Raw genomic sequence first — 16,663 nt, forward strand, 5'->3', positions numbered from 1 at the left:
CAAGAGAAAGGGACAAGGGGCAGAGCTGGGGGTCCAGCTCCGGCAGCTTTATTCCGCCTTTTCCTTTCTCTCCTCCTCCTCCTCTCTCCCTCCCTCTTGCTAATTTTTGGATAAGGCTGGCTGACCCCCTTTTCCCCCCTCCCCGCGCACAAGGCAAGACCTCCTCTCCCTCCCCCCCAAAAAACGGGCCTCCCGCGTATTTGGGGCTGAGTATATCCCGGGGGTGCAGAAGCGACTCTCGGCGCTGCACCGCCCAGCCATCACCCGACTTTCCGCCCAGACAGCCGAGCCGAGTTCCGTCTTTACCCGGGGAGCCGCCCGCCGAGGGCCGAAGCTGTCCTCACCTGCCAGGCATCCCAGAGGCGGGCGGGGCTCCGCGCGTGGGAAAGGAGCGAGCCGGCCAGGGGGACGGACAGAGGCGGGGCGGCCGCGCTTCCCGGCCCCGTCCGCTGCTCCCCGCCCGCACTCCCATCTCCGAGCGCTGCGCAGGCAGGTGGCTTCTTCGGCTGGGCAGCGGAGGGGGCGCGGGGCGGGGGTCTGCGGCGCCCACCCATCCCCGGGCAGGTAGCGGGACACCCTCGGCCAGTCTCGCCCTGGCAGAGGCAGCCCGTAAGCGCTCCTTGCAGCCCTGGCCAGCAGCCCGGCGAGGGTCCCCAGTGGGTTGGGTGGGCGAGCGGCGAGCCCGGGAAGCATCGTCCGGGCTCGCTGGAAGGAGGCAGCGGGGCTCCCTCCCAACCCTGCCCGGAGAACCGGTTTTTCAGCATCCTCTAGGCAGGCGGCCGAAGCTGGAACGCGGGATGCCAGGGTGTCACGCCCGGAGGTTGCCATCAGGCTTTTCTCGGGCTTTTCCCGGGGCTGAGCAGGGAAGCTCTGCCCTTCTGCCCCTCTTTTCCTCCTTGCCGATGCGCCAGATAAAACATATTAAATTCAAATTCAGAAGTCATAAAATCTCCCCCTTCATCCGCAGAGAGCAAAGATGTGCAGCGATATGATCCAGATGCTGCCGGTGAACTTGGACCAAGAAGGCACCCTCCTCTATTTCCAAGGTAATTCTTGGGCGGGGTGGGGGTGGGGGGGCTTTTCGCTGGAAGAGACCCAAGCAGGCTGCTCTGCCCGATCCTGCCAGGGGGAGGAGGGGAATCCCCTGCTGAGCCCAGGGCTTGCTCCTGCCCTGGAATGAGGAAGCTCTTTGTGAGCACCACCTTCGGCAGCCGCCAAATAACCCCAGATCATGTAGGAGGAATCTCTTTTTGCAACTCTCACAGCTCCAGGGGGGGAATTTTTCTCGAGCCGCTGGCACTGGCACAGAGAATGGGAGGGCAGAATGACCCTCTGCCTAAATTTAGATAATAATTTCATATTCCCCCCCCCTCCCTCTTTCTCTCCCTCTTGCCTGCTGCTGAAATGAAGAACAAGGTAAGGAGCGCAAACACTTCTCTCAACCTGAAATGCTGGCTTTGTTTTTTTGTTTTAAATGTGCCGCTTTTTTCCCCCTAATCGCTATTTCATAAGGCTGGGGTCTCCAACCTTGGTCCCCTTAAAACTTTAAGACTTGTGGACTTCAACTCCCAGAGTTCCTCAGCCAGCTTTGCTTTGCTGGCTGAGGGACTCTGGGAGTCGAAGTCTACAAGTCTTAAAGGGACCAAGGTTGGAGACCCCTGTCATAGATAGCATTATTGCAGGGCTATCTGCAAACTTGGCCACTTTAAGTCTTGCAGACTTCAATTCCCAGAATTCCCCAACCAGAAGTTGAAGCCTGCAAGTTTTAAAGTGGCCAAGTTTGCAGACAGCCCTGTATCATAGCATCAACTCCATAATGAAACAACAAAATATGGGGAGCCATTTCCCCCCACTGTCTTTTATCTGCGATTTTATAACTATTCATTGGGGGGGTGGGATCACATTTCACTAATCCACCTGAGCATCTGGGTGTAATGTGATTATAGTATGGATTATTTATTAATATGGGTTATTGATATAGTGAGGAGAACAAACTAGTGAAATGTCAGGGTTGAATTAAAATTTATTCTAGATTTAACATGACCTCAAAGAATAGATGCAAACGGCTGCTTAAAAATCAAGAGAAATCAGGAAATTATCAGAAACAGGCCAAGGCAAGCCGAGTGTGACTCTATGCCCAATCTGTACATCCAAGCAAAATTTTACTTTACACACTTGCTTCCTTTATGGTTTTACTGAATGGGAAATCTTTTAAGTTAATGTCATGAACTCCAAAAGACGTTTCCCTATAAAAAATTTGCTTCACTCTAAAAAAATTACAGACTCACTGAAATGAAAGAAAGTATTAGGTATTAGGGCAAAGACAGAAAGGATATTTGGTTTCCTTCTTCTTCTCTGCATGTTTGCCTATTTAAAATACGGTTCTTTTCAAAGATAAAGGAATTATGAAATATGTGTGTGTGTGTGTGTGTGTTGTGTGTAATATAATTACATATTGGGGGCAAGATGCTGACTCTGTAAACCGCTAAGAAAGGGCTGTGAAGCGGTATATAAGTCTAAGAGTTACTGCGATATATGGTCTATATTTATATTTTAAAAAATTAGTGTGCAAACACATTAGAGATAATGTACTTCCTGTTCTGACACCAGATTTATCATCTTCTTCTAAGTCTTAGAAACGGACAGCTGGAGAACATCAGGAAAATGTGAACCTGCCCAAATCTTCAGAAGCCCTAATAATCATGTCCTCATAGCACGGCCGGCTGACGAAGATTTCCCTGCGGTATTTGAACGCAGAACAGACCAGGAAATTCAGAACGGTATAGTCGCAGCTTTGCACCTCTGAACAGATTAAAAGAGTCTCACTTTGTTTTCATTTTTTTCTCCTGACCCATTTAATGCCCCAAGAAAATAACTTGGGAAGAGGAGAAGCAGGCTGCAGATCAGTCACTGCGGTCAGGATTGAAAATAGCTTTGTAAAAGCAACACAGATAATTAATTACATTAGGAAATTGTTTTTTTATGCATCATAAAGAGTTTATTATTGGAACAGGCAGTGTTCCTGAGTGAAACCTGTCTTTTCATAGATTGTCAAGGCAGTTCTTAAGGCCAGAAAATTATTTAAATGAGCTACAAAATCTGTTAAAATGTTATGGCTTGCCTTCTTCCAGTCCAGATCATTTATGGTAAGTCTTAACAAGTCTCCTTGTGGTCAAATGATTAAAAAAACAAAAAAAACTGCATCAACATTGCCTGATGCAGGCATTGAGTAATTTTTGGACTAAGAAAATTACTTCCTTACAGACATAGGAGAAAGTGACAGACAAGTTTGAGGTTATTTTATCTACCACTAAACCCTTGCGAGAAGAAACCTTTCTATTTCTAGCAGGATTACCAGATCTTGTAACAGCTTTGTTCTCTTGTGCCATGGTAAACTCATATTTCTCGCCATGGACATGTATACAGCTGAACTAGACTGTGTTGTTTCTCTCTGTCATAAAATATAGGTGGGTACACTCATTTTTTTAATTTATTTACTTATTTTGTCATGGTTATGTAGCGTATATTGGAGGTGGTCACCCTTTGAGAGCTGTATGCAACAAAATTTCATTATTTTTTTTAATTGAAAAGGTTTTACAATAATTTTTTTTAACAATTATCTCCCCCCTCCCCCCTCACCCTACCTTCCCCCCTCCCCTTCCCCCCTCCCTCCCTGAGACTTCCCAGAGCAAAATACAGCAAAATCTAACAAGCATACGCTAGAATACTACAAAAACCATAACCCATAATCTCTTCTCCCGCATTGCTTCCTTAACTCCCCTTTTCCTTTTAAACAAATACACAAATACATTTCCTACAATCACTCATATGCAACAAAATTTCATTTTAATGTATGCCGATTAGTGTACATTCAAACTGACAATAAAGTTGTTATTCTGTTCAATTGAATTCTATTCTATTCTATATTCTTTTCTATCCTATCCTATCCTATCCTATCCTATCCTATCCTATCCTATCCTAATTATTACTCTACTGTACTCTATTCTAACCTCTTGTTCTTTTACCTGCAGTATCAGGAATCAAATTTGACATCCACAGTTACCAAGACACCCAGCCAAAGGGACTGTGCGTGGCCTTCACTGTAGAATTTAACCACAAGATTTACCACATGTTTGTGGAGAAAAAGGAAAACAAAATGAGGGTGAATTTTAAGGTACGCTCTTGTCAATTGGAGTTTGGCCAAGAAGTTAATTGACTGGGGTTTTTTTTATTGTTTATTGTTAAGTTGGGAAGTCTGTCACTGTCCTTATCTGGATGGTTGGTGTAATTATTGCTGGCTTTGCTTCCTGAGGCTGGCTACAGTCCTTGCTATAAATTGTTTTAAAAATAAAAACTCTACAGCTATACAGGGAGTCCTCGACTTACGATCACAATCGAGCCCAAAATGTCTGTTGCTAAGCGAGACATTTGTTAAATGAATTTTGCCCAGTTTTATGACTTTTCTTATCACATTTGCTAAGTGAACCACTGAAGTTATCAAATTAGAAACAGGGCTGTTAAGAGAATCTGGCTTCCACGTGGACTTTGCTTGTCACATGACCCAGGGACACTGCAACCGTCATAAATATGAGCCAGTTGCCAAGCATCTGAATTCTGATCACACGACCACGGGAATGCTGCAACATTCGTATAAGTGTGAAAAATGATCATAAATCACTCTTTTTAGTGCCATTAAATTCATACGGTCGCTAAATGAACTGTTTTGAGTCGAGGACTATCTGTACAGCATTCCAGAAATTATTCAGAAACACCTTCATGACATCCTATGGCAGTGGTTCTCAACCTTTATAGTGTTGCGACCCCTTTAATACAATTCCCCACGATGTGGCGACCCCAACTGTAAAATTATTTTTGTTTTGAATTTATCGCGCCTGAAACCGTATTGGCTAGCGATCTGAACTGCTTGCGATTGCCTTGAGGACGGAGGCATTAAAGCGGAGACTCCTCCCCTATTAAGTTTATCGCGCCTGAAGCCAGATTAGGCTAGTGATTGGGAGTGATTGTAGCAGGCTTGAGAGGGAGACATCAGAGCAAAGATTTCTCTTTTTTAATTCATCGCGCCTGAAGCTGAATTCGGCTAGCGATTTGAAGAGCCTGCAGCTGGCTTGTGGAGTCAACCATTGGAGCACGATTCTTCGACTCACAAGTATACTTCCCATATTTCCGATGGTCTTAGGCGACCCCTGGCAAATCGTCATTCGACCCCCAACAGAGTCGCGACCCACAGGTTGAGAACCGCTGTCCTATGGCTTAAAAGCTTATTTAGCTTTTCTGAATTGGAACCTTGATAATCTCCTTTGTCCAGAATGCAAAGTAAAAAAAAAAATTATAGAGACAAGGGATATTATAGCCTGACTATAATTTCGGTGCTAATTTTGTTTACTGCACAGAGAGAGGACTGTTTCTTAGAAAGTTCTCGGATAGCTTGGATGCACCGGCAATAAATAAATAGACTTTAATCTTAGCCAAGGATATTCTTATCATGTTTATTAAGACTGATTTCAGGGGTAATGCCAAACCATAGTTCATATTCACTATGGTTAAGAATTCAGATCATGCACCTTCCGTGTGAACTCTGGATTAACCTAACTCAGGGGTCTGCAAACTTGGCTCTTTAAGACTTGTGGAATTCAACTCCCAGAGTTCCTCAGCCAGCTTTGCTGGCTCAGGAACTCTGGGAGTTGAAGTCCACAAGTCTTAAAAGAGCCAAGTTTGCAGACCCCTGACCTAACCAATCTCTGCAAAGAAAGTGGAGAGCTTGGTTAGTGGCGGTGGAGTCGGTAAACTTCACAGTAATAATAGCCCTTGGGGTATTATTGGACATTGGCTGATGGGTCAACTGTTCCAGTTACTCCCAATTAATTGTCCACCCACCCACTAGGGGTATAGAAGGCCCAGATGGGTTGCGTGGATGGGGTTTAAGATAAAACTAAATTAAAGGTCTGTGAGGATTCTCCGTCATCCAGGACAGGTCATGACCTTCTCCCAAAAGTGCTTTTCAAAAGGCAACCAGACTTTGTTTTTCCTTGAAGTTTCACTTCTCATCCAAGAGGTTTCTTCAGAACTGAACTGAAGAAGCTTCTTGGAGGAAAAGCGAAACTTCAAGGAAAAAAACGAAGTCCAGTTGCCTTTTGAAAAAGCAGCTTTGGGACAAATCTAGATTAACAAGAGTGCAGAATTGATTTAAAGAGAAGGCAGCCTCTCTCCCATCAAACAACTGTAGCACCAAACCAGCTCTTTAGCCCAATCCTGGGCTCTCTTTGAGACCTTTTGCAAGGGAGGGGTGGTGGCATCATCATCAGCTCGCGGTCTTTCTCTTTTTAAGTCCCCCCCTTCCTGCCATGCTGGGGATCCATTTCAGGATCGTTTGGTCTCCATTTCAGGCAGGGACAATTCCCAAGCACATCGAAGGGGACACCAGCAACATCATCTTCATCAAAACACGGTTTTCGGACGGCAGCCGGCAATTTTACAAGTTCGAATCTGCTCTGGAACGTGGCTATTTCCTGGCCTTCGACTATGTGGAAGGTAGTCCTGAGACCGTTCTGGTGGTCAAGAAGGTAGAACTAGCAGATGAAGTGGATGAATCCACCAAGCTTCACCACGCTCCACTCCATTGACAAGGAAACCCAAGTAGAAAAGAGAAAAAAAACGAGATGGCAAGCAGTCGAAAAAGGGCAGATTTTAAAGGAATGGTTGGTATAGCGCAGAGGTCTTCAAACTTGGCAGCTTTAAGACTTGTGGTGTTCAACTCCCAGAATTCTCCAGCCAGCTACGCTCATAAATTCATAAGTCTTAAAGCTGCCAAGTTTGGGGACCCCTGGTTTAGCGTATGGAGCATTTTATAAAATTGCTCACTTTCCTTGCTTAATATTTGAAAAATCGACCCATGGATCAGTACTAATTAACAGTATCTAAAATTGGGCGGGGTAAATAATGGCACTAGAAAAGCCACACAAATATCCACGGCTTTGCAAGGAATCTCAATCAATTACCAATGAATATTTTTTTTAAAATTAGACAACAGCCAAACAAAAAATGCTAGATAAATCTATGGAATGTCAACATTTCACACCTTATCTAAGCTGAGTCTAAGGCATATTTTTTAAATTGAGATGTTATATTTTTAATAATAATAATCAATCCAGAAGTTGTTTTGTTATTATTTCTTGAAAGTATTTTTGTAGGTCGTAAAATCGGGTGCAACTCAATTTAACAACCACTTTATTGAGCAAGAGGAATTTTGGTCGCAAGTATGATCAAAAGTCAAAGATTACCTGCATCTGTTCACTGGCAAACAAACAGATTTATGAACTGGGAATTTTTGGTTTCCCATTTTTAAAAAAACTGTCCTGATAACTGATTCTAGCTAAACTTATTAATAACTGCATTTTTTCCTTTATTCAAATGGTATATTCTTTTAGCCCATTATAAATAAAAAATACATTTCATAACACAGGGAAACTCCCACATGCTTTTCCCAAAAATGACTAAGAGAAAGATAAGCTTTTTATATTCTCCAAAGGGCCAAGTTCAAGATCAATCTCTCTTTCTAATTGAAGATTGAGATTTTTTTGGCCCAGAGCAAAGACAATCCATTTGCAATCTCAGCATCAAGAAGCCAAACCATCAGATTTTTCTGGGAGAATGCAAAGAGAAGGGTGAACGTCAGAACAGGACAGCCATATCAGCAGATTCTGGAAATCTGTTTCTTTCTAAAGCAAGTTTCTAGCTCATATGATTAAAAAGGCATTGTTTCTAAGCTCCATATGAGTCATTGGGTACCCAGCCTATGCTAAATTCAACCTCATGAAAGATGCGCAGAAGCTGGATTGGTTGTGTGACCCAAACGTGTGCATGATTCCACGCTGATAAGGGAGCAGAACGAGCTGCAATGTTCCAGTTAAGCCACAATCAGAACTTTTTAAGAGGAACTTTCGTTCTTGCTTTTAATGTTTGAAAACGCCATGCCAGGGCTTGTCTAAACAAAGTGGTTTTTCCAAACCTCACACTTTAGGTTCTGCACTGATCTATTTTTTCCCCCATCCGTTTTAAATGTGTATCAAGGCATATTTTGTATTAACTTAACAGTGACAGTTGGAAGGGACCTTGGAGGTCACCTAGTCCAACCCCTGCTCATGCAGCAGACCTGTACTAGGGATTCGAAGCGCCAAACTGCCGACTTTTCTGATCAACAAGCTCAGTGTCTTAGCCACTGAGCCACTGTTGTTTATTTTATTAGTTTGGGAAGGAAAGGTATCAATATATCCCAAATCTTTTTTTTTTTTTTTAACAATGTGAGATGATACATTTAAATGAAGCATGCACTTCTTTTTCGTCAACTCTACTCAATCATCAAAATGTACCCGATGCCTCCAGAGACAATGAAATGGGTAAACCCTGGATTTCAGACTCGCACAGCTGTGGGTTCCAAAAATCCTTTAATTGTACATAGTTTAGATTTCCCTTTTGCATTGTGCAAGATGCCACGTACATCCTTCATTCATTGCAACAAGACAGCCAGAAACTCGAGACGGGATATCGACATGAAATGATGCTGAGCTCAGCCTGCGGTTTGAGAGGGGAAGGGCCTCCCAGCTGCAGAAGCTCCCAACCTAATACAAAGATTTTCCCTGATTCTAGCTTGGTTCAGGTCTAATTCTCGCCTTAGCGAGAGATCTTCTGAATGGCAAGAGCCGTGGACACGGCCATGGGGGTTTCACCCCCAGCCATCCTGCTGCATGCAGAGCACATCCTCAGGTTGTTCTCTTGCCCACTCTCTAAGACTCGCTAATAACGTAAACTAGCAGAGACAGCAGTGAACGGTTGCTGGGCTCGGCGGGCAGGCCTCAGAGGCTCCACAGCATCGCCACCGCCCTGCAGATGCCCACGTCGTGGTAGTTGAAGTAGCAGAGGCCGGCAAAGGTGACTGCCGAAAGCAGGTAGAGGCCAGTGTTGGCTAGCTTAATGGAGCTCTTTCCGTGGACGTAGTCAGTTAGAAGTTGTCCCAGGCCCCTGCAGGGAAGGAAGGGAGAGAAAGAAACAGGAAGCTGGCTGAAGACAACGTTCAAATCCTTCCAAAGTTTTTCAAACTGGGCTGAGCCGAGTTAGAATTCGCCTACTTCAAAGTCGCCTTGCAGATTACTCAGCCGGCAGCGAGAAACCACAATGTGGAAGAATGTATTCCCACTTCTCCAAAGGTTTGTTTCATTTGAATTTTGGTTTACTCCTTCAAAGGGAGGGCTGAAAAGTTCATATGAAGCCCATGGAGAATGGCTCGCCCGATCTCAGGAGCTTTAACCCGGCTCCAAAGAGGCAAGATACCCTTCAGAGGTGGGCACGCCCCAACTCTCACCCAACTCAGCCCGTCTTCTCAATTACAGGAGTTGTTTGGGGCTTTAAGAGTTCACTATTTCTACCAGGCCTGAATGGTAACGGGGGAAGGAGGGCCTCTCCTGTAAGTTCCAACAACAACCCTGTGAGGTGAGTTAGGCTGAGGTGGGGGATGGGGAAGAGAATCGGCCCAAAGTCACCCAGGTGGCTTAGCAAACAACGTGCAAATGTTAGTTTGAAGGGGGAACAAGATTGTTGGTCAACCAATAAACTTAAATAACTGAAAATACCAAAATATATCGAATATCAGTGTAAGGGCAGGGAAACAACCTTTTGTTGAAGGAAAAGCTGGGATTTTCCCCTGCTATAACAGCAGACAGTACGAATATAAACAATGATGAAATGTAATGCCAGTCAACAGAGAAAGGGAAGGAAATTATGCAACTGGCACAGAAATCCAGGGAGCTGCCTGATGCAAGGAAGTCATCTGGGATTGCAACAGCACAGTTATGGTTTCTAAATCACAGGAGGTGATTGTCCTTAAATCGCATCCCAGGGATTGTTTTCCTCTTTTGTTCTTTTGCTCTGTAAAGATGATTCAGGCAGAAGTACAAGGAATGCTGAGAAGTGCCAGAAGGATGAAGACCAGGGACTAGAAACTTAAGTCCTATGACAGGATATTGGACAAACCGCTCACATTTAACCTTGAGAAAATGATGGGGGTGATGAGAATCAGAAAATGGAGCTCAACATTTTCCTGGTTCTCCCAGGACTAAGGACAGGCCATGAAACAGGCCGCAACTGGCCGCCACATTCCAAAGGAATGTTAAAAATACTGGGAGTAAGCCGTCCATGGTTGGGTTGCCTGCACGGAGCCTCCCGTGGGTCGAATCCTGTTGGCCCGCAAGACACCCTCTGCCTCCAAGTTCTCAGATGAAGGGCCTGGCATGAGGATACCAAGGGCCCCTCTTCCAATGCAGGTCACAAACAAGGAAATTAAAATGATTGAAGGGAGCCTCCCCTCTGGGAGAAGATGTTCCTGCTCAAGGGTGTGGGAACTTCTGCAAAAGAAAGAAGAGCTTTCCAGAAACGAGGGAGGGAAACCCACAAATGCAAAAGCAGAAACATAAAACCACTTTGTTTTTGAAGCCCTTAACCCACTGTCGGCAGGCCCAGGCCTCAAAGGAACATGGCAACAGGCCAACGTTGAGTCATTTTTCTCACTTCCAGAGAAGAACAAAACTTTCTTACCCACCACAAATGAGGACGTCACCCCTTCCAGGAACCCACTTAGCACAGGAAGGAATGTTACTTCAATAACCCTCCTGGGGAAGGGCTGGCCTGCCACATTTTTCTCTTAACAATTCCTGTTTCCAAGGCCCCCAATTCTTATCCACTGCTGTCGAAGGGCAGGGAGCAGCCTAAGGGACTCGAAAGAGGCTGCCCTAGGCTGATTTTTCTCCCTCTACATACACTCTTTTACCCAGAGGAGGACACCCCCAAATTCCTTGGGCACAGCACTGGCTGACTTTACCGAGTTTACTGAGCGGAAATGTTTCGTAGGAAAAATAATTACAACCAGAGAGAAAATGTGTTTGGGTTACTGAAATTGAGTTAAACAGAAATGTGAACAGAACAGATCTTTGGAGCCTTATCCGCTACTTTTTTTAGATCGGGTTTTTTTTTGTTTTCCTTCTCAAATTTGGGCGGTGCAGACTTACCAATGCCCGTGGAGTGTGAGGGTTGCTGCCAGGGAGTAATCCACAGCTGCTCCAGGATACAGATAGGCTGCTGGCAGGAGTCCAAGCAGGAGGATGCTGACTGCTCGCTCGCTGGTCCAATGGAGAGAGGCGGCCTTTGAACCAGCTGCAACAGATGCAGCATTTTAATGCCCGAGAAACGGCTTGCTTGAGAACTAGGAGCAAACGCTCGAAGAGAATGTTGTTTTATCTTGCAGTCAGATGCTCAGAGTCGTCTTGAAGCACGGCAAATAAATTTGATGATCATATTATGCAGCAAATTAAGAGGCTCCCCCCCTCCTTCAAAAGGGATTCAAGAAAGAAACATGCCAGACCGTTGGAACTTCGAATCGGGGGGTCATCGGTCCCACTTTTTAGGCCAGTCGTAACTTTGAAAAGTCACTAAGCGATCTCTTGTAACTTGAGGACAACCTGTGTCTTGTTTGGGGTTGTAGGCAGCTGGCAGAAGCATAAATGAGCAAGCAAAAGAGGGACCCTCTAGAGCAGGGGTCTCCAACTCTGGCAACTTTAAGACTTGTGTACTTCAGCTCCCAGAGTTCTCCACAAGTCTTAAAGTTGCCAAGGTTGGAGACCTCTGCTCTAGAGTGTTTTGGTAAAGGACCCTAACTGGAGCTCAGAAAAGAGCAGCAGGCAGCCTTCCAAAGAAACGTAGCCTTCTGAATATCAAAGCTTTTGCCCACACAGCCTGAATGGGCCCAAACCTATTTCCACGGTCAGGAGGAATAGAAACTTGCTTTTTTATTTCTTTACCGTTAAAAAAAAAAAGGTAACGTTTGAGATTTCTGAGAATCGATACTGTGAGCCAATGCACCATGCTTTAGCACTGCTAGACAAAAGGCCTCTGATTTAAACCCCTGGAACAAGTTTCCCCCAAGATCTAGATGGCTCCCGCTCTCCTCCTGGTTTGAAGAGGCGCATAGGTTGGGCTCTTGAACCCAGCCTTTGGCAAGCAGGTGAAACTTCATTACGCTGTTCGCTTTTATCTTTTGTTTAATCCTTTAATGGTTTTATTGTACTTTGACTGGTATGAGTCATCCAGAGTAATCGAGAATTGGACAAATTATAGGGTCCTTTGTCCAATTATTAAACAATTACATCACAAGAGAGAGAGTTGTGTATTTACAAACTTGTTACAGCCTTGTAATATTCAATTTTTCAATTGAATACAACCATGTCTCAAACAGAAGAGACATGAACACAACTTTCTTTTCATCACAAAGAATGGGAAACTGTGATATTTTTCATTGAATCAATGGAATCCATAACCTTCAGGGAAATTGTTCAGAAAAGACAGTGAACCTGTTTAGAAAGTTCCTCTTTCTTTTCCCACCCTCTGAGACGGGGGTCAATGAATCATGAGACTTAAGCATGACACACAAAACAGACACACAAAAAAGGAACTTAAAAGAGACCTACCCAAACTCCTAGGAGATGTGTGAAATTTGCATATCTGATGACGATGATGATGATGATTACCGTCCTCGATTGGTCTGATCAAGGCAGCCACTGGTCTAGCCAAGAGATACTTGCTCAGGACAACTGTGGGCAGAAGAGATGCACCTCATTTTGTAAATAAGACCGTTTTGATCTCCAGATCCCACTTAATGTTTATTACACACTATGAAAACACACAATTGCAATGTTTAATTTATTTATTTTTTTTAAAAAAAGCCCTTTGTCAGAACTGTAGAGCAGGGGTCTCCAACCTTGGCAACTTTAAGGCTTGTGGACTTCAACTCCCAGAATTCCTCAGCCAGCAAAGCTGGCTGAGGAATTCTGGGAATTGAAGTCCACAAGCCTTAAAGTTGCCAAGGTTGGAGACCCCTGCTGTAGAGTGTAGAAATTAAAAAAAAAACAAGCATTAATGCAGGGAAGAAACTCACCTATTTACTGAAATATACTTCAAAATAGAAACATGGGTTCCAGAACCATCCAGCAGCCTTCACAGCACTGTAGATCCACTCAGGACTATTCACAGTGTAGAAAAACAGACACCCAACCTGTCTTATCATCACTTGAACGTGAAATGTGTGACGCATCCCATACATTAATGGGGGCAAGCAACCAAGACAGATAAAACTGGATGTCCTTCAAATTTCAGTTTTTTAGTGATTCTGGAAGCATTCTAACCCCACAGAGTAGCAATCTCCACACACTGTTGAGCCATGGGAAAGTGGACCTAAGATTTTGTTTGCCAATGTAGCCTTTGTTGTGTTGAACTGAATCCTTTGGGGTTACACTCTCAACACACAGTTGAACACGCCAGACTGCAGGAGTATGTCAAAGACCATGTTTCTATATGTTTAGCCCTGATTAATCATAGCACAACACAGCAAACCATAAACAAGTGGGCTGGGTCAACACACACTTGCTACACCACCACATAATGTGTAGCACACCCCATGTGATAACCGTTTATGGTTCAGTGAATTTTGTAACAGAATCATATAGGTACAGGATTCCTTGCAGTGCACCTACTGCCTTCTTGTACTCGGCCTTGCAGAGAGGAAACCTGGTGCAAATGAGCTGGGAAAACAAGGATCAAGTCTGACAGAGATCCATGTTCAATGCACGCAGAACAATAAACACTTTCCCCAAAAAATAAAGGTCTTGGCATATTCAGGTCTTTTCCCGTGTAAGGTTGAGAGTATCTTGGCGATGTTTCGACGAGGTCTCACTCATAATCACCAGCCTGAAGATGATGAGTGAGACCTCATCGAAACATTGCCAAGATACTCTCAACCTTACACGGGAAAAGATCCGAAAATGCCAAGACCTACCTACCTACATACATACATACACACACACATATATCTATATATATGTAGGTCTTTGGTTATTCGGGTTTGCTCCCAGAAGCATGAAGCTGAAGATTGCTCCCATTGCTCCCAGAAGCATGAAGCTGAAGCCTGAAGATGACGAATGAGACTTTGTCGAAACGTCGCCAAGACACTTCCAATTTTACGCGGGAGAAAACCGGAATAACCAAAGACCTACATACAAACACCCGTGAAAACCTCAGAAAACAAATATATATATATAAGATGACGAATGAGACTTTGTCGAAACGTCGCCAAGACACTTCCAATTTTATGCAGGAGAAAACCCGAATAACCAAAGACCTACATATATATATCCATATCCATCCATCCATCCATCCATCCATCATTTGCAGAGAGACAGAAATATACATATATACATACATATACACAAACATATATATACAAAAGATGCGTTAGGGTGGGAGGGAGGGAGGGATAAATAGATACATATATACATACATAGATGATAGATACTAGATAGATAGATGGATGGATGTATACACACACACATATACAGACAGACAGACAGACATATGTGTGAAAGAAACTTCAGGCAGATTCCCGATATTCTTTCTGCTTCTTCTCCTATTGGCATCTGATGGATTATCCCTTATTATCTTATATGACTTATGATGGGAACTTAGGTGGTTAATCTGAAATGATTTATGAAGGCAACGGGGACTGCTGCCTCTCCCTCCCTCCCTCCCTGGGCCAATGAAGGGGCGCCCCTCCCCCTCCCCATCTGACCGGGGGAAAGTCCAAGGCTCGCAGGGGATTCCCCTCTGGGGAGACGGGGGTGGGGCTTAAATTTAAAACACGACCCGCTCTCGCCGTGCCCTTGGCCTCTGCAGGCCTATCCCGCCCCCCCTGCAGCCATTCAGACGTGCCGGACGCGTGTCTGCCGGCTTCTCCTCCGGCCAAGGGCGACCCTGCGCTTCCCAGCCGGGAGGGAGGGAGGGAGGGAGGGCGGGCGCGAAGGGGGAAAGGCACCGGCGACCCAGCCGGCCCTTCCGCCCGGGAGAGTTTGGCCCCGTCGGGAAGGAGGGAGGCCTCGGGCGGACGCCCACTCACCGGCCGCCGGCCGCCCACCCGGCCCGGCCCGCCACAGCCGCAGCGCCCCCGCCGCCATCTTGCCCCCGCCTCACAAGGGCACCGACCGGAAGCGGAAGCGCGCCCGGGGGAGGCGGGACTTCCGGCCTGGCCTGGCGGCGAAGGCGGCGGCGGCGGCGTCTCTTCCTCTCCCCTCATGGCGGCCGAGCTGGGCCAGGAGGCCGAGGTGGCGGAGCTGCAGCGGCTGGTGGCGGCCGAGGAGCAGCGGGCGCGACTTACGGCCCAGGTGCGCTGTGGGGGCCGGCCGGTAGAGACCCTCCCGCCTCTTCAGGCGGGGGAGGGGCAGGAGGGCCTGGTGAAAGAATGGGGCAGGGGCAGGAGGATATGGGGGAGGGGCAGGAGGGCCTGGGGGCAAGGATGGGGAGGGGCAGAAAGGGCTGGGGCTCAAGAATGGGGAGGGGCAGAAGGGCCTGGTGGAAGAATGGGGAGGGGCAGGAGGCCTGGTGGAAGAATGGGGGAGGGGCAGGAGGGCTTGGTGGAAGAATGGGGGAGGGGCAGGAGGATATGGGGGAGGGGCATGAGGGCCTGGAGCAAGAATGGGGAGGGGCAGGAGGATATGGGGGAGGGGCATGAGGGCCTGGAGCAAGAATGGGGGAGGGGCAGGAGGGCTTGGTGGAAGAATGGGGAGGGGCAGGAGGGCCTGGGGGCAAGGATGGGGAGGCAGGAGGATATGGGGAGGGGCAGGGGGGCCTAGGAGACAGAAGGAGGGGGACAATAGTGGCTTAGGGCAAAGTGAATGGAGGGGGCAGGGGGACTTAGGGGACTTGACATCAGGGGCTGATGGTGAGCACCCGCAAAGCACAACCCACCCTTCTTGGCTCCCCCTTCCAGGTCCACACCTTCATGGAGGCCTGCTGGGAGAAATGCGTGGACAAGCCCGGCTCCAAGCTCGACTCCCGGACCGAGACCTGCCTGGCCAACTGCGTCAACCGCTTCATCGACACCACCTTGTCCGTTACCAACCGCTTTGCGCAGCTCATGCAGAAGGGCGGCCACTGACCCCGGGCCCTGGCAGGCTCTGGAAGGGGGCCCTTCCCTGGTCAGCCTGAGGAAGAGTCGGTTGGCTGCCGATTGATCCTTGGTTCCCCGACTGGCAAGGAACGGGACTTGGTGGAAGAAATGCCCGACTAAATCAGGAGGCCACCCCAAGCAAGTGGACTTGCAATGTTGGACTATTTTCCTGCTCTGGCAGGAGAAATAGGAGCAATTGCACCCAGATGGTGGGTTAAACAAGCTCACTTCTCAAATTAAAGGAGTCTTAATATTTCCGTTCCGCACAAGGGGATGTAAAGATTCGGTCCAGTAAATGTTGTATGATTTGGCTGGATCCAAAGCTGCTGTTAATATCAGTACGAGAAAAAATGTAATTTATTCTCCTTTACTGCAAGACCGATCAAACATTTACTTTATCCGATAAACTACGGGGTATGTTTGTACAAAACGAAAATCCATCATTAAATGGAGAATGGTTTCTTGAATAAGTCTGGTTGTCTGGCTTTGCATAATATACCATCAACTAGCCACATAAACTAAATCCACACAACAGACTAGAACAGGGGTCTCCAACCGTGGCAACTTTAAACCTGGTGGCTGGGGAATTCTGGGAGTTGAAGTCCA

General features: G+C 46.3%; 3 protein-coding genes across 4 annotated transcripts; 2 read left to right on the top strand and 1 right to left on the bottom strand.

Moving 5' to 3' along the window:
• The first annotated feature begins 346 nt into the window (after positions 1–346).
• Positions 347–8,306, top strand: LOC131203598 (interleukin-18-like). Of its 2 annotated transcripts, none has more exons than XM_058193974.1 (5): positions 347–493; positions 972–1,046; positions 2,631–2,780; positions 4,032–4,174; positions 6,405–8,306. In XM_058193974.1, the coding sequence occupies exons 2-5, from the start codon at positions 977–979 to the stop codon at positions 6,639–6,641; spliced, it is 600 nt and encodes a 199-aa protein (XP_058049957.1). In that variant the 5' UTR covers positions 347–493; positions 972–976; the 3' UTR covers positions 6,642–8,306. The 2 variants fall into 2 exon arrangements, with proteins under 2 accessions (XP_058049957.1, XP_058049958.1); XM_058193975.1 differs by having other exon boundaries at positions 487–609; positions 968–1,046.
• Positions 8,307–8,443: 137 nt separating this feature from the next.
• On the bottom strand, positions 8,444–15,149 carry SDHD (succinate dehydrogenase complex subunit D). The gene is made up of 4 exons (XM_058193976.1): positions 15,008–15,149; positions 12,531–12,653; positions 11,076–11,220; positions 8,444–9,036 (listed from the first exon to the last, which is right to left on the bottom strand). The coding sequence occupies exons 1-4, from the start codon at positions 15,063–15,065 to the stop codon at positions 8,871–8,873; spliced, it is 492 nt and encodes a 163-aa protein (XP_058049959.1). The 5' UTR covers positions 15,066–15,149; the 3' UTR covers positions 8,444–8,870.
• TIMM8B (translocase of inner mitochondrial membrane 8 homolog B) lies at positions 15,113–16,527 on the top strand. Its single transcript, XM_058193978.1, has 2 exons — positions 15,113–15,272; positions 15,878–16,527. Exons 1-2 carry the CDS (start codon positions 15,183–15,185, stop codon positions 16,043–16,045), a joined length of 258 nt encoding a protein of 85 aa, XP_058049961.1. The 5' UTR covers positions 15,113–15,182; the 3' UTR covers positions 16,046–16,527.
• Positions 16,528–16,663: the final 136 nt, after the last annotated feature.

Source organism: Ahaetulla prasina, chromosome 9 (genome assembly GCF_028640845.1).
Source record: "Ahaetulla prasina isolate Xishuangbanna chromosome 9, ASM2864084v1, whole genome shotgun sequence".
NCBI lineage: Eukaryota > Metazoa > Chordata > Lepidosauria > Squamata > Colubridae > Ahaetulla > Ahaetulla prasina.